General features: G+C 37.4%; 1 protein-coding gene across 2 annotated transcripts in view; it reads right to left on the bottom strand.

Moving 5' to 3' along the window:
- Window positions 1-26,531, bottom strand: part of ARIH1 (ariadne RBR E3 ubiquitin protein ligase 1) — a 100,468-nt gene that overhangs the window by 24,554 nt on the left and 49,383 nt on the right. For both annotated transcript variants that reach the window (XM_037502884.1, XM_054688628.1), the window contains 3 exons: window positions 19,501-19,645; window positions 10,570-10,662; window positions 8,465-8,520 (listed from right to left, as the gene is read on the bottom strand). In XM_037502884.1, coding sequence (XP_037358781.1) covers window positions 8,465-8,520; window positions 10,570-10,662; window positions 19,501-19,645 — 294 coding nt within the window. The remainder of the gene's footprint in view (window positions 1-8,464; window positions 8,521-10,569; window positions 10,663-19,500; window positions 19,646-26,531) is intronic.

Here is a 26,531-nt window from a genome sequence, read left to right as displayed (position 1 = left end):
AGAATAGAACTCAACCATAGTTATTATGTTAAAGGTATTAAGGCTCAATTATCAAGTCATAGTTTATCTGAAAAAAGGAAATAAAAAGAAAGTGATTGTCATCTCTAATAAGAAGCAGTCAGAAGAAGGTGTCCTCCAGGCCATTAATAAACTAATATGCCCTGAGGAACTCTCTGATGGTGTTATACTTTAAGTTAAGGTTTGAAAGAAACTCTAGTTATAAAAGCAACACAAAAGGATTCTAAACCGTATCGCATGTTTTGTTCCCATGCCTGGAGAAGGTAATGTCAACTCATCATGTAATATTTTGTATAATTCATTATGAATCAAGAAGAATGAATTCTCTTGACAAAGACATGCTGCCATCACAGTAAAAATGGTTACACCAACTCTGATACCGGATACCTATCTATGAAGATAAATAATATGACTTGTACTGAATGACCGATATATAAGGTGAACACAATGTCGATGCATCTAACCATCCTTGAGTTCTGGGGTAACTCTCTTCACAAATTAGAAAATTGGAGAGCTGTGATTTGAAACCAGGTAAGTTCCAACACAAGGACTTTTTTCAGTATGCCAAGTACTAAACCACACCTTATGCTTGTGCAGCACCCTAGGCAAATCAACGATATGACTTTATTTAAGACTAATAATAAAAATACTTTAAAAGTTCTGCCTCAGGGCCTCCCTGGTGGCAAAGGGATTAAGTTTCAGCACTATCCAGCTATCACCAGTCACTGCAGTCTAAGTCCTAATTCCCAGCCAGGGAGCTAACCCACATGGTGCAGCAGACCTCTCATGTCTTGCCTGCTGCTCCTCTCAGTGTATCTCAGTAGATCAGCCTGTTCTACTCCCCACTCTGTCTCTGGTGAATCCTCTTACCTCCCCCACCTCTGGCCTGCACTCCCATTCTTGTATGCTTAAATAAATAAAAAATAAATCTTAAAAAAAAAAAAAAGTTCCGCTCCATTCTCCCACCTCTGGCTGCCCAAGGCCAAGGTTACACGAGGTTGTAAAAATCCATGCAGGATAGCCCTGGAGCAAGCACCAGCTTGTGAGAGACAGACAAGTGGAAAGAAAATTATTAGAAAATGGTTTCAGGCGTAATTTTGATAGTGTAACTCAGCTTAGGGAAAGGAGGGCTGCTTTGTTCTCTTTTGCTGGCTATCAACTTGGAGGTGGCAGTAAGGTCAATCAAGTCAGACTGCTTTTGAAAGTTAAAAGTCTGCCTTGAAGAACTATACCATGTTTGAGTCTAGCAACTGGCTATAAAAGCAGGTGAGAACATCGAATCTCAGATTAAAGGAACTGCACAAGATCATACAAATAGGTTAATGAAGGCAGAGGAAAAGTTGAGCACAAAGCAGAGCCTGGAAGCATCAGCACAGAATGGAGCCAAAACAAATCACAGCTGCCTGTTAACTAGAATGTCCTGAGAGCAAGACTGCTGCAGATGAGAACAGTGAGGCTCCGCAAAGCATCTGCTCTAGCCCACACAGACAGGAATAAACTGGAAACGACTCTAACAGGATCTGCCTGGAGGCCCCGTTTCCCTTTTTCAAAACGTGCTCTCTCCTCTGGCTGCGGGAGAAAACTGCTGTGTTAACCACCATGAAATGACTTCAAGGATTTGATGAAACAGCATGATACTGTTCTTCTGAGGACAACACACGCTACTAACGCGCACCCTCCGGCCTGGGTACACTGAGGGGCACCTACTGTGAGCCTACGGATCACATGCCAGCAAACTGCTGCCTATGGGTCAAACACCTGTTTTTATAAATAAAGCTTTGTTGGAACAAAAACACGAAAGATGTTTTCCCCCAGCCATGTAAATGAGACAAGCCTACAGAAGGAAATAAAAATCATCTATTATCACTCAGGAGCAATAAACACTCAATATTTTGATCAATCTGGGATCTTGCTCTCTTTTTTGTTTTTATCAATGTCTGATACATAGTTTTTAAAGAGAACATTTCTATCTTAGCTTTATTCACTTACATTACAGGCACTCTGAGTGCACTAAAACATTTATAGACCTTTTGGACAACTGTATTACATTCCATCTTCCCCTACTATTGTGGATATGTGATTAACATTTTCATAATATTTGCTTGTGTTTTTGTTATTAACAAAACATTCACTGTCATCTGAATTCATCTAATAACAATCAAAGGGCAAAATGATCTTATAGTCATCTCTGATTCATTTCTTTCTCTTACATCTCACTTGTATTATTTTAAAAATACAAAATCCAAGCATTTCTCACCATTTCCTCTGCTATCACACTGGATCACTACTATCGTCTCTCACCTGGACTTTGTAACTATTGCCCAATCTCCCTGCTCCTACTTATAGTCTCTTTCCTACTTACAGCAACCCTCTGCTCAAAATCCTCTTATGACTCTTAGAATAAAAGTCAAAGATCTTACAATGGCCTATTTTTCCATATAGCCTGCTTCATGTACCACTCCCTTCAATCTATAAGTTTACATCTGAAGCTCAGACATCTTTAACAATTTAAATTCATCATAATTATTAATAATTTACTGCCTATATCCTTTGTCTTTTTAACTACCAAAACTTGACAAATTATTTTATTTTGCATTTCAATGAGAGGAAAAAATTATTTCAGTATGAACTTGAGTCTAATCCCAGAAGCACATATTTTACAACAGATAGTGTTCTATAGCTTTTGTGCTAACCTTTCTCCCAGAACACTATGCTTTAAAGTACTGCTTTTCTGTTTCATTGTGGAGAAATGATGGGACCATTCAATTTACTCCACTATGAAACACACAACTCTTTTTTAAAAAAGATTTATTCATTTATGCATACAAGAGCTGGGGTACAGGTCAGAGGTGTGGGGGTTAGATGATTCACCAGAGACAGAGTGGGGAACAGAACAGGCAGAATGACCAAAGTACACTGCTGAGGGGAGCAGCGGCCAGTCAGGAGAGATCTGCTGTACCATGTGGGTTGCTCCCTGGCCGGGGATCAAACTCCTGCTGTAGAGGTTGCAGACAGCTTCATTGGTTGCATCTTAACCCCCTGCACCACCAGGGAGGCCTGAGACACACAACTCTTAAGTCATATGTTATCAGAACACTTTCCATAGCTGTGGACTGCCTTAAAAATAAATACAACATTGGGCCTCCCCTGGTGGCGCAGCGTTTGAGCGCTGGGCTGCGAGGCTGCCCACAGCCTCTGCAGCACTGGTTCGTTCCCTGGCCGCCGCTGGAGAGGGTCCCACAAATAAATAAATAAATAGATAAATAAATAAATACAACATTGGGATACGCAAAGATTTCATCAGGTATCAATAATCATAAATAGGAAAAAATGATGCCATTAAAATGAAAGCTTTTGTTCATCAAAAATCATTAAGAAAGGGCCTCCCCTGGTGGCACAGCAGTTGAGCGCTGGGCTGTGAGGCTCCCCGCAGCCTCTGCAGCACCAGTTCGATCCCCGCCCACTGGTGAGGATCCCACAAAAAAAAGAAAAAAAAAATCATTAAGAGAAAAGGCAGCCACACACTGGAAAAATAGTTGAAACATATCTAGCAAAAACCAAGAATATTTAAAGAATTCTGGAAAATTAATTAACAAACAGGAAATAAATAGGGCTACACAAATAAAGTTTCTACAAAGCAATGGAAACCATAACTAAAAGGAAAAAAGACACCCTACTGAATGGGAGAAAATATTTTCACATCACACATCTGACAAAGGAGTGATATAGAAGATCTAAAAAGAACTCATACAACTCAACAAAAACAACCCAGTCAAAAATTGGGCAGAAGAAGGGGGCCTCCCCGGTGGCGCAGCAGGTTGAGTGCAGTGCTGTGAAGCTGTCCGCAACCTCTGCAGCACGGGTTCGATTCCCGGCTGGCCGGGGAGATTCCCACATGGCGCAGCAGACCTCTCCTGTCACACCTGCTGCTCCCTACTGTCTCTGGTGAATCCTCTCACCCTCCCACACCTCTGGCCTATACCCCAGTTCTTGTATAAATAAATAAATCTTAAAAAAAAAAAAAAAAAGATCTCAAATTACACTGTTACCTTCCCAACTTTGAAATATAAATATAGGTGGCCAGTAGTGAAACCCCCCCCAGACCAATGAAGATTAGCTATGATGATTATCATAGTACAAATTAATCGCTGAAATTTTCAATTATGACACAGGTGAAGACAAGGAAGAATATACATTTTCAATTATATACAGTAACTGACACTATGGAATAAAAAAAGATTAATCCACTGAATCAGTAATCTTAAGGATTTAAGAGTCTAAGTAGCACTGATGGATCAGTGAGTAGCATTTCCAAACTCAGAGCCACACATTTTGAATGGAAATAGCAAAGGACTTAAGCAACATAAACAGGATATCAGAAGTTATACAGATTATAGCTTCAGAAAGAAAACAGATCAGAATATGGGTAATTGCAACAGTGTATGGTAATGGAAATACGGGGGAGATAAGGAGTTCACAGGATGTCTGACCAAAACAAAATGAAAATTTAAAATGAGGCTTGAACTCCCCGGTGGCGCAGAGGTTGAGCACTGGCTTGTGAAGCTGCCCGCAGCCTCTGCAGCGCCGGTTCGATCCCTGGCTGCTCCCCGGCCACCAGAGGAGGGTCCCACATGGGGCGCAGACCTCTCCTGCCGCCCGCTGCTCCCCTCAGCAGTGTACTTCGGTCCTTCTGCCTGCTCTGCTCCCTGCTCTGGCTCTGGTGAATTCTCTCACCCTCCCATGCTTCTGACTATACCCAGGTCTGAATGAATGAATGAATGAATGAATGAATAAATAAATAAATCTTTAAAAAAAATAAAACAAAATGAGGTTTGAAGAATGACTAAGAGGATAGTAGGTTGAGAATTAAAGAGTAAAACAAGGAGAGTAATACATGTGAAAAGTCATGAGCGAATACAGAAGTAATCAAAATTCAACCAAATAAAATGCATAGCAGTTTCAAGAAATTAAGTTCTATATGGCTAGAACACAGAATGTGAGAAAAAAGTGAGGCAAAAAATGAAGCCACACAGATGAGCAAAACAGGACAAAGGAAAACATTTGTGAAGAATGGATGGTGATGAAAATAGGTATAAGGTAATCACTTAGGAGCCAGTAGCAGATTCCTAGCTAAGAGAAGATGGCTGTGATCAGGTTAATGGAGGTAGGAACAGACAGAGAAATGGACAGATTTTTAAGCATAACTAGGATGTGGAACTGACAATTTGGTGCAAAATTCAGTACAGAAGACATATACCAATAGTTTACAACTATGTAAGATAAAAAGTAAAAATCCCTCTCCATAATCTCCAATCTTCCAGCTGGTATCACTACCAAAATTGTCTTTTGAGTATTCCTGAAAGCTTTCTGTATTCAGGATGAAAATCCACAGCGTTTTAGAACTCCTACATATGACAGACACAGAGAAAACCACATCAAAAACATATAGTCAAATTTGCTGTAAAGAGCCAGCAAATCATGAAAGCAGCAAGTAAGGAACAACAATGTAATTAAAAGCTGACTTATCAGAAACAATGGAGGCAAGGAGGTAATAAAATGATGTTCAAAGTGATGAAACTATTGGATGAAAGGCCAAATAGCACACATTTGTATAAACTGCTAAATTGCATAATAAATAAGGTGTGACAGTTTATATACCCTGTTGTATTATAGTCTCACATTAGATATTACTAACTTCTTTAATCCTTTAATCCAATATGAAAAGCAAAAAAGAAATTTTAATGGTGTGTGTGTGTGTGTGTTTGTGTGTGTGTAAAAGAAATGGAATGTAGGCCAGAGGTGCAGGGAGTATAGGATTCACCAGAGAGAGTGGGGAGCAGAACAGGCAGATTTACTGAAATACACTAAGGGGAGCAGTGGGCAAGACAGGAGATGTCTGCTGTGCCATATGTGGGTTAGCTCCCTGGCCAGGGATGGAACTCAGGCCAAAGAGGTGGTAGCACTGAGAATTAACCCCTAGGCCACCAGGAAGACCCTCCAAAAAGAAACTTTTAAAAAGGTTGAAGTATTTAATTTTGATTTACATCTATTTAACTAGGAATGATAGTAGCTAATGTTTAAGACTATTCAAATTTCTTTCTCCACAAATTGCTTATTCATGTCCTTTCCACAGAAGTATCTTCTTCCTACTGATTTGCAAGAGCCCTTACACTAACCACATTTGTTTTTGTGTTCGGAGTATTTTCTCTATTTCCTATTTAGCTTTTCCTCCCCAAATAAAATTTCCTAAGAAATAGCTTTCTAATACCTCACTGCCCAAATGTCTTATCACAACTCTAAAATGTCTTCTACTATACCATCAAAGTTGCATTTCTAAAATGCAAATCTTATTAGTCTCACCAACCTATTATGAAACTCATCACAATATGTCACTCTTCATATCTCCATCTCTAGTAATCCTATTCTGTGCTCTAGCCACAATAGAATACTTCATAGAGAAGTTCATGACCTATTTAAAAAATAGTCATCTTTTCTTAAAATATTACTCTTCACTCTGTCAAACCAAATGTTTACTCCTCTTATATTTCCCCCTAAGTAAAGTCTCCCTAGACATTTCAGATGGAATAATTCGTATTAGTTGATATATACATTAAACTTAAACTTTGCATTTTAGTGATTTATTAGTAACAATCCTCTGAGGGAAGGAAATGTATCCCATTTTGTTCTCCTGTGCCTCTGTGCTAATAAGTGGGCTTCCAGTAATATGTCTGTGGAATGAATGAAAAGTCAGTGATTTATGCTGATGAAATATATCAATGAAAGAATACCAGAAATCCAAAAGTATAAGGGGACAAGAGAAAGACAACTCTGATGGTACTTCAAGATGATACAAGGATAGCTTAAAACAATAATGGATAAAAGATTTACTGAAATATAAACAGTATTAACATATAGCTGATAATAGTAATTATGTTTTAACAAGTCAAAGTAGGGTGAGATTATTATTATTATTTTTTTAAAGATTTATTTACTTATTTATACAAGCACTGGGTACAGTCAGAAGCGCGGGAGGGTGAGAGAATTCACCAGAGCCAGAGGGGGGAACAGAACAGACAGTCCGACGAAATACACTGCTGAGGGGAGCAGCGGGCAGCGGGAGAGGTCTGCGCACCATGTGGGACCCTTGCCCGGCAGCCGGGGATCGAACCAGCGCTGCAGAGGCTGCGGGCAGCTTCGCAGCCCAGCGTTCAACCGCTGCGCCACCAGGGGAGGCCCTAAGTAGGGTGAGGTTATTAATAAAGTGGAATTAGCTTTATAAACTATGTTGGTTAAGTCAATTTATGGCTTTAATAGTTTTAGAAATTTGCTCATTGAAATTCATGGCTGTTTGTACTTTACCTCCAAATCCCAGTACTTAAACACGGATATGCCTTTCTATATAGGCAATTATCCAGGACCTAAATAAACTGTCTGTGGATCATTCAGGCCCTCGACCTTTGTCTCCACTCAGTCAGGTAACCCAAAGTTGTGAAAACAGCACTGAGTGAGGAATTAAACAACCTGGGATTTTATCTCAGGTTCAGGAACTGCTTGTTTCTTCAAATTTCTTTCTCCCTACAAAAGAGAACCACAGATCTGAAGCAATACAGCAGGGTAGGAGGGGAGAGAGAGAGGTCAAAAGAGGGACGAGACAAGCATAAGGGATGGGGGAAGATGGATCAAAGGTGCTATGGTGGTGGGAGAACTATGGATACAATACCTGAGGGGAGAAACCAAATAATGTCCAAAATTTACAGTGATTTAAGGAAATAAAAAATCTGAAGGAGGGAAAAAAAGAATCTTCTTGTGGAAAGTTAGTCAACAGACTCCAGTAGTGGTGGCCCAGGACCTATAGCAATGTTTTAGTCAAGGTCAAATTCCCCCTGCATAGCTCCCAGCTAATGAGTGACCATGGCTAGAGTACCATTTCTGTTTATTAAGGCATTGCTCTATGGACAATCTATGCACAGGAGTTCTCCAAAGAGCTACCAGACTCTCACAGATACCTCATAGTCTGAGTCACCTCCTAATGACTCCTCCTCCTTTCTTTCTCTTCTTTAATATGCATCAGACCTGCATCAAAGTCTGTCTATTCCTTCTCCTCCTCCTCTCTACCCTGCACTGTAATTGTCCCACAATAAATCTTCCCTTATTTTAACTCTGTTAAGGCATCAGTTTCCTAGAGAACCTGACCAACACTGACATAGCTTATTCTCCTTTTCCAGGTTTACTGAAATCTAGCTATTACATATTGCAAAGTTTATCAGAATTGAGAGGGCATTTAACCAAATTACAAATGGATTTTTATATAACTCCAAAGGAACAGAGATTGGAAAATCTCTTCAGATCTTAATCATTTTAACTCCCTTGAGGTATTGAGCAAAAATTAATTTGATTTAACCAACTAACCAATATTCAACATGTAGAAGCTATCAAAAATACTTACATAACTGTGTTGTCATCCACTAAAATATCACAACCATGAGCAGGACACGAAATAGTCTGAAAAAGACGGACACAGCTGTCATTCAACAAATATTTATCTAATGCTCTACCGTTACCAGACATTTAGTGGGATTGGGGGGATACCTTAATTAGGTAAGGACACCTTAATAAGATCTTAACTGTTCCCTTTCTTTTTTTTTGTTAAAGATCTATTTATTTATTTATTTATACAAGCACTGGGTACAGTCAGAGGCGTGGGAGGATGAGAGAATTCACCAGAGCCAGAGCGGAGAGTAGAACAGACAGACTGACGAAGTACACTGCTGAGGGGAGCAGCGGGTGGCAGGAGAGGTCTGCATGCCATGTGGGACCCTCGCCCGGTGGCCGGGGATCGAACCGGTGCTGCAGAGGCTGCGGGTAGCTTCGCAACCCAGCGCTCAACCGCTGCGCCACCGGGGAGGCCCTTAACTGTTCCCTTTCTATTAAAGCAAGTGTATGTATGCATGTTTATCACCATAAAGTAAATAGGATTGCTGACCTAATTGTTTTTTCAGTTCAAAAAGCAAGAAATCTTGCCCCAAAACAAATGAATGGATCAAAAAGATGTGGTAAAGATACGATTCAGCAATCAAAAAAAATAAACTCAAGCCATTCGCAGCAACATGGATGGAGAGCTAGACGGGATTATCCTCAGTGAAATAAGTCAGAAGGAAAAAAGAAAAATATCAGATGTTTTCACTGATAGTAGGAACATAGGGAAACCGAACGGAGGCAGAAAAAAAAAGATAAAACTAGCAGGCAAATCATGGATACAAGACATAGAACAGGGGAGGGGGGAGGGAGAGAGATCAAAACAGGGGAGGGAAAATCACAAGGGACTATGGTGATGGTTCATGGGTAATGTTGCAGAGGGAAATTTACAGGGAATACACCTGAGCAAGAAATCTTACAAAACTGCTTAACAAGTTGAGTATGATGTAGTTGAGTTGATGCCTGTTGAGGAAACATTGTCTGGATTGGTTCTTTATTTGGAAAGATAAAGAGTAAATAATAGAAAAAGGTCTCGGGCCTCCCCGGTGGCGCAGGTGGTTGAGCACAGCGTTATGAAGCTGTCTGCAGCCTCTGCAGTGCTGGTTTGAACCCAGCCAGCCTCAGAGCAACCCACATGGCAAGCAGACCTCTCCTGTCCTCGCCCGCTGCTCCCCTCAGCAGTGTATTTTGTCAGCCTGCCTGTTCTGTTCCCAGCTCTGTCTCTGGTGAATCCTCTCACCCTCCCACGCATCTGGCCTGTACCCTGGTTCTTAAATAAATAAAAAAAATCTTAAAAAAAAAAAAAAAGAAAGAAAAGAAAAAGGCCTCAATTGTCTTTTAGTTGTTTTAATTAAAAAAAAAATTCCCGGGCCTCCCCAGTGGCGCAGCAGTTGATCGCTGGGTTGTGAGGCTGCCCGCAGCCTCTGCAGTGCTGGTTCGATCCCCGTCCGCCAGGCGAGGGTCCCACATGGTGCGCAGACCTCTCCTGCCACCCACTGCTCCCCTCAGCAGTGTACTTCGTCAGTATGCCTGTTCTGCCCTCTGCTCTGGCTCTGGTGAATTCTCTCATCCTCTCGTGCTTCTGACTGTACCCAGTGCTTGTATAAATAAATAAATAAATAAATAAATACATAAATAAATAAATAAATAAATAAATAAATCTTTAAAAAAAAAAAATTCCCTCATGCAATTCATAATCCAGCATTCTGTACCTATTTATGTTTTTTTTTTTTTAAAGATTTATTTATTTATGCATACAAGAGCTGGAGCACAGGCCAGAGGTGTGGTGGTAAGAGGGTTCACCAGAGACAGAATGGGGAACAAAACATGCAGATTGACCGAAGTTCACTGCTGAGGGGAGCAGCGGGCAAGGCAGGAGAGATCTGCTGCACTATGTAGGTTGCTCCCTGACCGGCCAGAGGATTGAACTCGTGCTGCAGTGGCTGCGGACAGCTTCATAGGTTGAATCTTAACCTCTTGTGCTACCAGGGAGGCCTGTACCTATTTATGTTTGTGTAATGTTCTAAGTACTGTAGAAAATTTAATAAAAATTAAAAAACAAGTTGGCATCTTTACCTGTCCCATGCCTTCCTCCATTATTTTGGTAGTTAAATATTCGCTCCAACACTGCATACAAAACTTATGTCCACATTCAAGGCCAGTGAAATACTGCAACAAAAATAAAACACAGACTTTAAAAAGACATTATCAGAAAAACACTATATACAGGAACTCAGTAAGAATCTATTAAGTCACATTTATCACAGTGCCTAAAATACCAATTTCACAAGACTAGGGAGGCTCCTAAAATGAACTTCAAAGTGATGAAATATAGACATGCAAATACACTGAATATAAAACATCAAGTTAATGAGATATGCACCTACAGTATTTATAATTTTTTTGAAAGTCCAGCAACAAGTTTGTATTGAATATAAGAACAACAAAAATAACTCATAGACTGTGTGAAAATATAGTAGTTACCAAAGGGTAAGGGATTTGAAAGGAAAGGGCAAAGGGGGTCAATTTTATAGTGTGAATGGCACTAGAACTTGGGTGGTAGGTGCAATGAGACATATGCATTGAGATGTGAGGCTATACTCTTGAAATGTATATAATATTGTAAACCAAAGGTAAAATTTTATGTAAAAAAAAAATCCTAAAATAGGTCATGGGCCAATAAGCATATATAAAGACAGATGTTTAATACTCTTAGACAAAAGAGAAATGTAAATCAAAACCACATCATACCTACTAGGGTGGCTATAGTAAGAAAGATAGTAACAAGTGTGAGCAGGATATGGAGAAATTAGAACCCTCATACACTGCTGATGTACAAAAGCTTTTGGAAAACGCTCTGGTATTTTCTCAAATTAAACAGAAGTTATCACATGGTCCAGTAATTCCACTCATAGTCTATTTGCCCCAAAATGAAAACATATATCCACGCAAAAACTAGTACATGAATGTTCATAGCAGTATGAACTAGAATAGCTCCAAAGTAGAAGCAAGCCAGTCATCAACTGAAGAATGGATAAACAAAACATGGAATATTCACAAAAAGGAATGACAAACTCGATACATTCTATAACAAATGAACCCTGAAAACAATATGCTAAGTTAAGTAAGTATATCACAAATGACAACATACTGTTTTACTATGTTTACAGAAAAGATCCAGAATAGCCAAAAATTTATAGCAAAAAAGAAGATTAGTGCTGCTTAGGACTAGGTGTATGGGGTAAGAATATGGGAATTGACAGTAAAAAAATATGGGATTTCTTTTTGTAATCATGAAAATGTTGTAAAATTGACTGGCATTGGTTGCACAGCTCTGCCTATATAAAACACTTTAAATAGGTAAATTGTATGATATGTGAATTATATATCAAGCAAATATTTTAAATGATATTGGAGAGTCTAGAGAACTGTATTTTTAAAGGATTCAAATAAAGGTTACTATGTCTTTTTAATATTTACCACTAAATTACTTTTAAATAAGTAATACAGACTCATGGTTAAAAAGAATTATTTAATAGTAAGAGTTTATACTGAAAAATAAGTCTTCTTCATTCCATCCCTGCTCTCTCTCTGCTCCATCCATCCAGAAGTAATCACTATTTCTAATATCTTATATATTTTTTCCCAGAGATGTTCTAACATACACAGGCACACATACAACTATAGTAAGAGGAACACACACACTGTTCTGAGTCTTTTTCTTTTTTTAATTACTATTTAATAAAGTTCTGATGTGGTGCTACATTGGTAAACTTTTTGTACATGTAATGAAAGTACCACAATTTAAATAGTCTACTACTGAATGGACATTTAGATTGCTTATTCTTTTCCTAGTATACCACTGCACTAGACTATACATGCAACTTTGTGATCATATGAATGTATCTCAGAAGTTTATAAGTGAAATTATTAATAGGTATGCATTTACAATTTGATAGATTCTTACCAAGCTTCATCCAAAGAGGTTGTAGCAATTTACATTGTGCAAGATAAATTGGTTTCTCACACTCATGTCAACACAATATATTATCCAACTCCTTGATCTTTGCCAATCTAATGAGAAAATGAACTAACTTTATTAGTTTTTAATTTCTTTTACTGTGTATGAAGTCTAAGCATTTGAAAAAAGTTTTAAGGCTATATATATATATATATATATTTATATATATATATATTTTTTTTTTCTATGTACTCACTTCATCCATTTGTCCACTGGGTTTTTTTCCTTTATGATTTAGTGGAGATTTTTATTGATTTGTTTATAAGCATGAAAAACATTTTGTTTTAATTTTTAATGTTCATATTTGTTGCCATATAGCAGTTCTTTATATCTAGCACAATATATCAATTTAAAAATTTATGTTTTCAAATTAATTAACTTTGACATAAGGAGTAAGAAGTAGAAATTTAAGCTTCCATTCCACATAGAAATTATGTTGAAAAATAAGTTTCCCTCATACCCAACCCTGTCCTCTACTTTTTTCCTCTAGAAGGTAATCACAAATTGTTCCAAAACCATTTACTAAATAATCCACCTGAATTAACACATATTGTCTGTAATATTCTAAATTTATTCCATGCACACTGGATTCTGTCCTGTTTTACTTCATTACCTTTCCTTTTTTTTTTAAGATTTATTTATTTTTATACAAGAGCTGGGGTACAGGCCAGAGGCGCCAGAGGGCCAAAGGATTCATCAGAGACAGAGTGGGGAACAGAACAGTCAGACTGAAATACACTGTTGAGGGGAGCAGCGGGCGCAACAGGAGAGGTCTGCCACACCATGTGGGATTCTCGCCAGACGGCAGGGATCGAACCGGCACTGCAGAGACTGCAGACAGCTTCACAGCACAGCTCAACCCACTGCGCCACCGGGGAGGTCCCCGTACTTCATTACCTTTTCTTGTATGGAAGGACTAGTTACAGCCCTCACCCGCCAGTTCCCATCAATCCATTCTTTTTAACATTTTCAACTATCCTTTCTAAAAACTCAAGTTATCTTTTCATCTCCTTAGAATTTAAAGTTTTCTCCATATAGATCTTTCACATTTCTTGCCAAGTTTATTCTTAGCTCTTTTATTCTTTCTGTGGGTCTGATAAGTAGTGTTTTTATTCCATTACATTTTCTAATTAGTTGTTATATGAAATTTCTGATGTCACTTAAGAAATTAAATGCAAACACTCAGGATAACAAAATTCTATGCTACAGCATATCAACTGTATAAAAAATGTCTAGAAGCAGCTCTGGAAGAAAGCATACCAGAGTCCTGAAACTGGATTTATGGTCCAAAGACATGGGAAATATCAAACTATATATATGGCACTATTCAGATTGACGATGATTGTAACTCATTCACAAGACAAGTTCAGTAAATATTTGGGAAATCAGTATTCTTGCCATTAGAAAGAGAACTAGAAAACAGGAATCTATTTCATTACTCCCCACTAGTGAAGGCAATCTGGTACTAACTGGTTGCCAGATCACAAATGGTGAGTAATTGATTGTCAAGGTTATAATGAGGAGCATTCTGCTAACAAATAGAGAAATACACCAACAATTCTAAAATATTTTATTATTAACTGAAAAACATGTACATCCCTCTGCGCTTTATTCTTTTCTCTTAAGGACTCAAGAGATAAAAGGTCTCAATGATTATTAAGTGATCACTGCAAGTAACAGTTCTGCCTTTGGGACTTCTAGACTAGGGTCTGTGATGAGATATAAAGAAAACTTTTCTTTAAGGACCTTTTTTTTTAAAAATTTATTTATTTATTATACAAGCACTGGGTACAGTCAGAAGCATGGGAGGGTGAGAGAATTCACCAGAGCCAGAGGGGAGAGCAGAGCAGGCAGACTGATGAAGTACACTGCTGAGGGGAGCAGCGGGCGGCAGGAGAGGTCTGCGCACCATGTGGGATCCTTGCCCGGTGGCCGGGGATTGAACCGGCGCTGCAGAGGCTGCGGGCAGCTTCACAACCCAGTGCTCAACCGCTGCGTCACCGGGGAGGCCCTTCTTTAAGGACTTTAAAAAATTTTTACTTTACTTTTTTAAAGATTTTTTTTTTTCATTTATACAAAAGCTGGGGTACAGGCCAGAGGTGCGGGAAGATGAGAGGATTCACCAGAGACAGAGTGGGGAGCAGAACAGGCAGACAGATCAAAACCACTGCTGAGAGGAGCAGTGAGCACAACAGGAGAGGTCTGCCGCTCTATGTGGGAATCGAACCCGTGCTGCAGAGCCTGCAGACAGCTTCACAGCGCTGTGCTCAACCCGCTGCACCACTGGGGAGGCCCTAAGGACTTTTCTTTAAAATGAATTTTCTAATTAGGCAACAACACTAAACAAAGTAAGTCAGAAAAATAAACCACATGTGCATATCTAACGTTAAAGCAAAATCATATTCATTGTACTTAAGAGTTATCATTATCATGGATATGTATGGGTATCTTACTATCTATCATGCTTTCCTTTCCCTTCTTTTGATGTGTTTGTATCTTTACTACCTTGTGCTTACCTACTTGGTTCCCTGGGCCTTTGGTGACTTAGGAGATCAGAGTATCTATTCATCAAACATACCTATTTATAGCATAAATATATCTGAACAAGAATACATTAAAAAATATATGAATTATTAACAGGCAAAAATAAAATCAATGGTCCTGACAAAAAAGAACTAAAGGAGAATATACATTCTTAAGTTTCATTTATCTTCACCATTTTATATATACAGCAACTAATGTCAAATAACAGTAAAAACATTAAGCATTATCTTCCTTCAGAAGTTGATTCTATAATCTTTAAAGTTGAAGTCATTTTGTTTATAAAAACTTAGCAAATAATCAGGGATGTCTGCACAGCCTCAGTGCAGAGATTTCATCCAGGGCTTTGCAGGTTTCTTTTCCTCTCTTTCTGAACCCAAAGGCCTCTCCTGCAACCATGCTCTGCCAGATCCTCAGGCAGGCCTAGAAGCATTCTAGTTTGATTCTCCCTTTTTGTATTTACTGGAGCCAGAGGTTCCGGAGCAGCATTATATGTCATGCATCTGGCTTTGTTCAAACCACATGTCAGTTGGGGCAGACAGAATAACTCAGAACCCTGGAGCAAACTGGATCTCAATGACCCATGCAAGTTGTACTCAGTGAATGTAGAATATAGAAAACTGAAGGAAGAATGTCCAGACTTATAAATGAGATATGTCACTATAAAGCTGCTTAAAATGAAGGTCTTCCAGATACCATCTGCACAATTTTCCATTTAACCAGGAAAAATCCTCTAAATGCACAAAATTATGTTGATATATTGTGTTGGGGTTTACAGTGATTAAAAATAGCTGAAACTTGGAAAAAAATAAATAAAAAGGGACATAGGATTGGACCTATATTAGATATTTAAGTGTTTTCTGTAGTACATTAATTCAGAAGTACCACAGGAGTGGGGGATGGGAGGGTGGCCTATACTCACAATCTCCAATTTTGTAATTTTTAAACATATATTCTTAGAAAACACAAATTGCTGGGCCTCCCTGGTGGCGCAAGGGATAGCCTATGAGGCTATCCACAGCCACTGCAGCACGAGTTTGATCCCCGGCCAGGGAGATACCCACATGGTACAGCAGACCTCTCCTGACTCGCCCACTGCTCCTCTCAGCAGTGTATTTCAGTCAATCTGCCTGTTCTGTTCCTCACTCTGTCTCTGGACTTCTCTCACCCCTCCACACCTCTGGCCTGTACCCCAGTTCTTCCATGTATAAATAAATCTTTAAAAAAAGCAAAACACAAATTGCTTACTTCATAAAAATTAAACATTGTAGTCCCAGTTATATGTCCTAGTACAGCTAGATCTTAGGATTGCATTCAAAATACTATAAAATGAGTAACTGTCACCAGGACTAAGAAACCCCTGAACTGGCCAACACTGGGTAAGGGAAATAAAAAAGTGCTCTCAAGTCTCAGGCTATTTTTTTTTTTTCCAGGCTATTATTTTTTTAAAGGAGTCTAGATATCACCCAGGATAGTTAACGCCTCAGAACAAAAGTAGCAGAGGCATTTATTTAAAACAACTGTTTTCATATGGCACTGTATAAGGCTAAAGTTGCTTTGTAGAAGGATAATGGTATTGAAAATATAAATTAATAAAAGTATAAGTATTTGAAGATAGTGGAAATTGAAAAGTACGTGTTATACAATGTAAGTAAAAAAATCACTCATCCTACTAATAAAGCCCCAATGAAGACTATCAGGTGGTATTTACTTCCAAAACTGAAGAGGCTAAAATTAACCTTCTCTATTAGTCTAAAAAGTATGAGAAGTCCTAGTTTCATGATGATTATATATTTCATAACACTTGGCATAGTTTCTATAACTCTTCAACTTACTTTCCAATCTATTGTTGCTTCTCTGTTTGCTTTCTTGTCCTGTAACTTACATAGTCAAAGTTGATATGAAAGTAACTATACTGCCTCTAATTCCTTTCCCACCTTCAAGTTGATGAATGACTCTTCAGCCATTGAATGCAGTGTGGTTTCCCACCCTTACCACCTACTTAAAATAATTTTCCAAGGTCATCAGCAAGTTTCTCGTTAATTCCAAATTCATGTTTCAATTCCTTTCTCTGAAGTGTTTTTAGCACTGTTTACCATTTTTGAAAGTGCATTCTCTTCTATTAGCTCTGTGTTAATACGTCTTCCTTGCTCATCTAACTTGCCTGAGGTGATTAGCTCATATGTGATTTCTATGTAAAGCCCTCCCCAATCCAAAAGTGGACTGGGGAATCTCTCTAATAGGTCCCCACAGCAGCATACACTATATTAAAGCAATACCTCTTTCTGAATGTCACTTTACTTAAATGCCCAGAAAACCTATAAATTATCTGAGGCAGGCATTGTATCTTTATTCCATGGTGCTTTTAACATTTAGAACAGTACTTGGTGTGACAGATGAATCAATCAATGAATAGTAGGTTCTTCATCATCAGTTGCAAGTACAAGCAAAATTTACACTGCAAATCTCCTATCATGATTTCTAATTTGTTGAGACTGAAAAAGTCAGAGGGTATCTGTAAGCAGTTAGCTCCAGTATTCAAATTACATTTAAGATTTAATTTAAGGAGGAGGTGGCTATAAGAGATCAGGAGACATGCCAAAGAATAAGGAAACCTTGCATAACCTGGGAAAAATTACTTGGATCTTAATATTATCTCACAGTTTTAGGCAGTTTACAGTTTTAAAATGTAAACACCACGCAAAATGTCAACTGGTAAAGAGAATCTGTTAAAGAAAAATGACAAAATGATCAAAACATGAATTAATTTGTAACAGTAATGCTGACTTCTCTTTGAAGGTAAGGGAAATGATACAGTTTTCAGTCTGGAAGAGATTTGAAAGAATCTCTTATTCAATTCATATGTGAAATTAGAAAATACTTATAGCTAGTGATTAAATGACTTACTACCCTCCCCAAGTCAAAAAGTATTAGTAGTGCTAGAACTATGATCAAAACTTGAGATTTTGGAAATTTACCTACTAAATTATTTTAACTTGCTGATTTCTCATTTTCTCTAAGAGTACTTAATTAACATAATAATGGTAACAAAGACATGATAATTTATTAGTTGCTTAACTAATGAATTGGAGAATATGAACAAGTTATAATTAAGTAAATACATAAGTTACTATTTAAAGGTGAATTTAAATAAGAAATTCACTTAATTCAAAGGCGAATTAATTCCAAGTAACTAAATACATTTATGTTACAAATATTTTTTCTATGCGTACTAATAAAGTAAGGCCTTCATAGGAAGATTACGCTTATTTAAGCCTAAAATTTCTTTATTAGACCTAACTCCAAACCACCTACTCTATAGGTTTTAAAATGACTTTTATTATTTAATTTTCCTTATTTTATATTTATTTTTTATTTTTTTAAGATTTATTTATTTTTATACAAGAACTGGGGTAAGGCCAGATGTGCGGGAGGGTGAGAGGATTCACCAGAGACAGAGCAGGTTACAGAACAGGCAGACTGACAAAATACACTGCTGAGGAGAGCAGCGGGCGAGACAGGAGAGGTCTGCTTCGCCATGTGGGATTCTCGCCAGCCAGCCAGGATCGAACCCGCGCTGCAGAGGCTGTGTACGGACAGCTTCACAGTGCGGCGCTCAACCGCCTGCGCCACCAGGAAGGCCCCTTAATTTTCCTTATTTTATTTAACAGAAACATCAATTAATTGATCCTAGTCTCTGCTACAACTCTGTCACCACCTGTTATACTTAAGAATCTGTTAAAATGAATCTATACAAGGGAAAATCTTTTGTTATAAAGTAAATTAGTATTAGACATTTTATAATATTTTGGATATTTATAAAACTTAGTTTTAAGTCTATCTAAATTTTTTTAAAGATTAATTTATTTATGCATACAAGAGCTGGGGTACATAAGCCAGAGATACCGGGGGGGGGTGTGTGTGAGAGGATTCAGCATAGACAGTGAGGAAAAGAACAGGCAGACTGACTGAAATACACTGCTGAGGGGAGCAGCGGGCAAGACAGGAGAGATCTGCTGCACCATTTGGGATGCTCCCTGGCCATCAGGGATTGAATTCGTGCTGCAGAGGCTGTGATTGCTTCATAGTGCATACTTAACCCCTTGCGCCACGAGGGAGACCCAAGTCTATCTAAATTTTGATGAAAAATAATTCTAACTCAAGCAGCTACGTACTGGACAATTCTCCTATATTGGCAAAATAAATGTGAGAATATTTAAGCGTGTAACGATAAATTGTTGCTTAAAAAAACAAACAGGGATGGGAGGGCTGGTAACAGGGAGGACAAATTTTTATCCTTTCTCTTCCTTTCCTCATCCTTGATATATTGACAGCTTACTGCTTTGTTACAATCCCAGACTCCCAGATCTTCCTTTGTTTAAATGAAAGTTAATTACCCTCTGAAATAGAGAGTCAGTGCTAGCCTTAAACTACCAGATACTCACCGAGTTAGGGTAGTTCAAGTAGCAGATCTGACAAGGCATATCCTGTGCTGATGACCTTGTATTCATCTGGCGTGTTCGAGACTTTTTACTTGGATTAATTACATGACACTCAGCAAAGAGCTTCTCCAGGTTTCCATCAAAGTACCTGCATTATTTAAACAGAAAGGATGAGAGCCCAGCAATGTCACACTGTTAGAGCTCTCCAAAAACCGGATTTTTCTATAGGGAAAAGCAATGAACTGTAAAATACACCAAGAGCATAACCTTTTTGGCTCAGAGGAAGTAAGCTATGTGACTAAGAATTATAGCCAAAAAAGGTATATATGTATGAAAACAGATCAAGTTTTTATTGCTATTTTCACTATTCTTATCCTGGAAATTTGATCTATTAATATTTTAATTAAAGCTTAAGGATGAAAGGTGTGCATGGTACCTTATGAAGAGTAATGGTATTTTAAAAGACTTGGTTATATTTCATACAAATGAATTAATTTTGTTAATAATTTTAGTTATAACCACTATTAGCAAGTGAATTGCCTACAAAAGTATGGCTCATACTACAAATGATGAAGTTACTATGTATCTAAGTCTACAAAATTCTTTCTAAATATTCTTTTGAAACGAAGACATCTTAAAAAATGTTTTATATAAAATATATTACTTTTTCACAAAAATGTCTAAATATACAGAATTAGTTTAGTATCTAAGATAACAAGAGCATGGTATACCAAGTACTATCTATAGAGTTTAAACCGCAAACTTCTTAACAGCAGATGGTGTTAGCACAACACTTCCCATTAATCCAGATGGACATGGGCCCTGACCTCCTGAAATAACTTTATACTCCAAAGGGGAGAGCAACAGATAAAAAAACTTCTAATCTGTGAATCAACATAACCAGTAAAAATATTAATCAGAAATGGGTCATTACTTTTTTTTTTAACATATAAAGCTCAGGTTTCACTAACTACAATGTTTTTTACATACAAACTAGAGGTGCCCAAGTTAAAAATAATGATCAAGAAATTCCAGCATTAATGAGGGGCTTATTCAAGTTTTGTGTCAAAGCATTTACTATACATGCAGAAACACATTCAAATGAAAACAAAGCACATCATTCTTCTAAGACTAGTACATATTTTGACAACATTATGTTTCAATGAAATAATCAATTATCGCTCAGCATATCAATAGATTATAAAAGGAAAACTCATAAAATGTTAAAGTTGCTCTGATTCAGGTAATCAAAATATAGAACAGAAAACCAAGTGCTTTCCTACAGATTTTATCTTTGAGAAAATCTAAGATGAAAAGTTTTATCAAAGAAGTAGAAAGCATATGAAGCTAACACTAAATATGAACAACAAAAAAAAACCTTGTTTTCAAAAAAAAATAAACTCACAAGATCAACTTATGTCATTCAAAATCTGGCTACATGTAACTAGCTAGTCCTAATAGCGGGGTGAACACTCTACAGAGCATTCTATACATAGTGTAATAGACATGTAAATAGTAAATAGTAATTTCATGTAAATAGTAACATTCCAGAATTAAGCCTACTTTCTTCACCAACATCTTTGTTAATAACTATAGCTCTACACCATCTTCATTTCTGTGTATTATTCCACTTTAGCTATGTCACTATAATTTAATTAACCCATTTTATATTGAGAAACATTTAGACATTCCGCATATAATCCTTGATTGAAATCCTCGTTCATCTGATATTGGGAGTAATATCTAGACTTAAATTGCATTTCTTTATTAGTGAGGCTAAACATTTTTCTGTAAAGATCTTACTATTATGAGTTCTGTATGTAAACAGGAAGACTAGCCTTTTATTGCATGGCTTGCTTTTTCCCATTAAGTTTCTGACTTGTCTTTCAACCTTGTTTAATGATGTTTAAGTGCCACTTTAATTTTTATGCAGACAAATTTATCATGCAATCCCACTGCGATTTCTGGATTTCATAGCAAACTTTGAAAGATCTTCATATCCAAAAATCATAAAAGTTCATTCATAGTTTTAGCTTTTTCTTAAAACGTCTGCTTCACATATGAATTATTTTTGTACAATATGGAACAAAGCAAGGATTACATTTCATTTCATTCCAAGGACGTTTCAACTACCTGAAACCCACTTCTTATCTAGATCTGTTTGTTTGTTTATCTATCTATCTATCTATTTATTTATTTATTTATTTAGTGGGACCCTCGCTGGTGGCCGGGGAACGAACCAGAACTGCAGAGGCTGCGGGCAGCCACGCAGCCCAGCACTCGACCGCTGCACCACCAGGGGAGGCTCAGTTTAAATCTATATCCTCAGGTAAGTATTCCTTGACAGATCTTCTCCCACTAATTTGGTAAGGTATTACATCTCTATGGTACTTTACTCCTCCTATAGTCTTTATCACATTATTAACTCTGTTAATTAGTAGTTTATGTTTTCTCTGCTAGAATATATACCCTATGAGGACTATTACACTACTGTTGTACTAGTTTCTAGGAGAATCTTACTGTAAGCACTTCATATTTCTTTTTAAAGACTAACTGACTCAAACAGTAATTTCAAGACAACCTGACAGTAATCTATCTGAATTCCTTTGTTTTTATTTTTTAAATATTTATTTATGCATACAAGAACTGGGATACAGGCCAGAGACGTGGGAGGTGAGAATTCACCAGAGACAAAGTGGGGGAAAGAACAGGCAGGCAGACTGAAATACACGACTGAGGGCCGCAGGGGGTGAGCCAGAAGAGGTCTGCTGCGCCATATGGGTCACCTCCCTGGCTGGGGATTGAACTTGCGCCACAGTAGCTGCGGACAGCCTCACAGTGATGTGTCCCAACCCTTTGCACCATCAGGGAGGCCCCTGAATTCCTTTGTTTTTAAAGACACATTTCTTAAAGTTAGCATATATTGGACTTTATAGCTTTTTGATCCATAGCATTTATAAATACCCGGTAAACAGAATAGTGAGTTTAATAATACATATTCTTTTTTAAAAAAGATTTATTTATTTATGCATATAAGAACTGGGGTGTAAACCAGAGTTGCAGGGCATGAGAGGATTCACCAGATAGAGTGGGGAGCAGAACAGGCAGATCTACTGAAATACACTGCTGAGAGGAGCAGCGGGCAAGGCAGGAGAGATCTGCTGTGCCATATGGGACTGAGGATTGAACTTGTGCAGCAATGGCTGGTGATAGCTTGATAGTGCTGTCTTTAACCCCTGCGCCCCACTCATATTCTTGGGCACTGAAGACTTAGAAGTCTTTTCCTTAAATTAAGTTTCATCTTATAAGAAAAACAGCATTTAAAATTTTGTTTTAATTTTTATTACATGGTTTACTCACCAATGACTGCAATGATTATCTGAAAGATCTTGAAATCTATTTTACTTATTTAAATATAACAAAATCAATGCTTAAACTTATTCCTTCATTTGTCAAATTTAAATAACATAGTGATTGTCCTTGTATATATGACCGTACAACTTAACCTTCTAGTTTTGGCTGGAACTTCCTGGAGCCTTTCTTTGTTATCATTTTAAATAATTTTTTTCCCACTAATTATATACTGTTTTTATATTATATAGATTTTTCTTTCAGGAATGATAACTGCTTTTTGTTTCCTAAACTTAATCACTCTAATTATTTAGTTCAAATGTTTAAATATATCCCAAGGCTCACTTTTGGCCAAAAATTTTTATTTTTTTTTAAAGATTTATTTTTTTATTCATACAAGAACCAGGGTACAGGCCAGATGCGCAGAAGGGTGAGAGAATTCACCAGAGACAGAGCGGGGAACAGAACAAGCAGACTGACAAAATACACTGCTGAGGGGAAGGCATGACAGGAGAGGTCTGCAGCTCCATGTGGGACCCTCGCTGGACGGCAGGATGGAACAGGCGCTGCAGAGACTGCAGACAGCTTCATAGTGCAGCGCTCAACCGCCTACACCACCAGGGTAGGCCCTCGCCAAAAGTTTTCCCTGAAGCCCTCAATATTCTTTATACTGATAGCTTCCATGCTCTCTTCCCTTTTTTTGTCATTGAAGTCTGATGTCAAAATGTTTTTTCTCATTTTATAATTCAAATTCTTTTTCCAACCAACATATATAGGTTTATTTCTTCATTCTTGAAGCTTAGCAGTTCTACTAGGGTTTGTCTTAGCATTTAGCTTTCGCTTCTGACATGCCATTCAGGTTCTGATTACTTCAAAATTCTTTAGTTATTAAGATTATCTTACCCTGATTTGTACCTAATTTTTGTTCATTTGTTCTCCAAGTTCACCATCTGTGAATTCCTTTTATCCTTTTTCTACTTTATATATCTCTAACAGAGTATCTACTGTATTTCTTACTGTTGCCCATGTGGTTTTAAAATCTGCAAGATTGCTTGTCCTTTCATTTTCTTTTTTCTTAGTTGCCAGTGTCCTTTTCATATTGTTCTGTTGTTTTACCAGTTCATCTTTGACTCCTTATCTCCAGAGTCTATGTTTCAACTTCTATATCCTTAAGAGAACAAAGCAACTTTTTTCTTTCCAATTATGACAGCTTTATTAAAAGACTACTATACTCAAGAATATGGATAGATTCTTAACTCCCCACACTCTGTTATCTAGCCACTATTTGGAAGCTTCCTCAATTTTCTGGCTTTTATGTACATCCTCACATGTGAAAAACAAGCCAAGATGAGGTACTGCAGTTGAGGCACTTTAGTTAATGAGTTAACACTTATTTGTCTCCTTCACTGACTTTGGTAAAGGGCTGCAATGCTTTTGCTAAGATAATGCTTCTCTCCCTTTCTGCAACCCTCTACTATCCACACTTTTTTTTTTTTAAGATTTATTTATTTATTTATATAAGCACTGGGTACAGTCAGAAGTGCGGGAGGGTGAGAGGATTCACCAGAGCCAGAGCGGGGAACAGAACAGCTAGACTGACAAAATACACTGCTGAGGGGAGCAGCGGGCATGGCAGGAGAGGTCTGCGTGACATGTGGGACCCTCGCCAGTGGCTGGGGATGAACCAGCTTTGCAGAGGCTGAGGGCAGCTTCACAGCCCAGCGCTCAACTGCTGCGCCACCAGGGGAGGCCCTCCACACTTAAAAACAGAATGGCAGAGGGTTTTTCCTTCTGTCTAGTACTCCAGTGGAGGAAGGACATTCCATCGTTATGTGGCCTACATTTCTCTAGATTATGATTGTTAGAAGGGCAGTTTAAGAGGTTTCTCAGTGGAGATTATGAATGTTCTCTCTCTGGGGTTCTTTCTGTTCAGTCAGTATGCTTACAGAAATATAGGTAAGCAAACCGGCACTAAATCAGTTGATTTTCCCGGATATCCAGATCTTCATTTTTAATTTTACTTAACTGCTAAACAGAAATAAACCAAATAGTATGAATTAAATTTCAAGGCAGGGACAGTGACAGAGTAAAAATACCATGTCTGGTGGTGGGGGGAGACATGACTGATAGGGCAGACTAGTTCTAAGTGTTATTGTGGTTTTTTTTTTTTCTGAGTAACAGTGGCATCACTGCATTTTAGTACTTAATTCTGCAATTAGTTTGTCTTAGAAGCCATTAGTTTCATACTTTATAAAAGACAATTGTTGAAGAAGTACTTATTTTCACAACAGAAGCATAAAAACATAAACGTTAAGCCAGTTTAAAGTTACAGAGGGCTTTTCTATTCTCTATTCTTATGTTGTAAGATTTCAATTCTTGTTGTATTGCTCCCATTATTATCTGTATAACAAGTCAATTATCAATTGCTATGAGACTGAGGAGAAGCTAATATTAACATACACCTACATGAAAATACATAAAAACACATTATATATCCATGTATAAACACATATAACAAATACTTTTACGTCTAAGTAACTAAGTAATTTTTGCTTCAACATTGTTATGCAGTATGAGTACCAATATTTAATTTCAAAAGGCAACATGTTAAAAAACAGTCACAATTATTTGATGCCTTAATTATGGTTCTAACAGAGAACTAAAAAAGATCTGTGATACCAACATCTCTTCTAGGAACTGCCATTCACCTTTCCTTTGGCTCCAGCAACAACTTGCTTCTAATAGTTTGTTTTTCCCCCTACTTTTAGAAGATATATTTAAGCAAAAATGTCACAGGAGCAAAGGAATAGTTTAAGTTCATTTAAATCATGTGGATGAGTAAGAATTGCCATGGTGTTTAAAAGCAAAAATAATATTTAAGGCACCAAAATGACAGTCTAAAAATAGCAATAGAGAACAAGAGAATATACACATTAGAAGAGAAGACTTTCACCAAACATTAGTTTTCAAGCTTAATTCTCATCTTCTACAGAAAGGAGGCAGGAGATACAGTTTAGTAGTATAAGCAAGTTATTAAGTAATACTGAAGTAAACAGTTTTCTTTTGGGGAATGAGACTGGAACTGAGGATGTGGAGCAAAATTTTCATACACCTATATTAAAAGATTCACTCTATCCTTTTGAAGTAGTCTTTCAAAAAGAATAACTAAAAGTAGAATAAAAGGTGACTGGCACACACATTAACTTCCACTGGGTAAAGAGCTCAGAATTTCAGAGAACTAAAATTGTCTAAGGACTTATGGATAGAAAATCTTTTCTAAGGAAGATTTTTGGTACTTAACGACTTAAAACAATTCACATTTTACTATTAATGTATTACTTGTGGTTTACAGCTAAATAAACATACTGATCATGTATTTAATTAAAAAAAAGTAGAATACTTCTTGAGAATACAGGAAAACTCAATGTAATAAAAACAGCGTGATGTAATCTCCTGAGCTTGCTTATTGCTAAGCAAAAGATCACCTGACAAAGTTGTTACTAAATAATACTTTCAGTTTTCAGTACAAAAATCTTGTTGCATATTTTTTTGAGAAACTTTCTACAATTTGTTCCTTCATATCTTATCCTTTTTTGGATCTGAGCCACAATGAAAGCAAGTGTGTTAAGGAACTAACCACAATGAAATTATAAAGTAACTGTCTAGGCTTAAATTAGGGAAAT

Source organism: Talpa occidentalis, unplaced genomic scaffold, assembly GCF_014898055.3.
Source record: "Talpa occidentalis isolate TD23 unplaced genomic scaffold, MPIMG_talOcc4v2.1 talOcc4.11, whole genome shotgun sequence".
Classification (NCBI taxonomy): Eukaryota; Metazoa; Chordata; class Mammalia; order Eulipotyphla; family Talpidae; genus Talpa; species Talpa occidentalis.
Note: the sequence above shows the minus strand (reverse complement) of the source record. Positions and strands in the feature narration are given on the sequence as shown.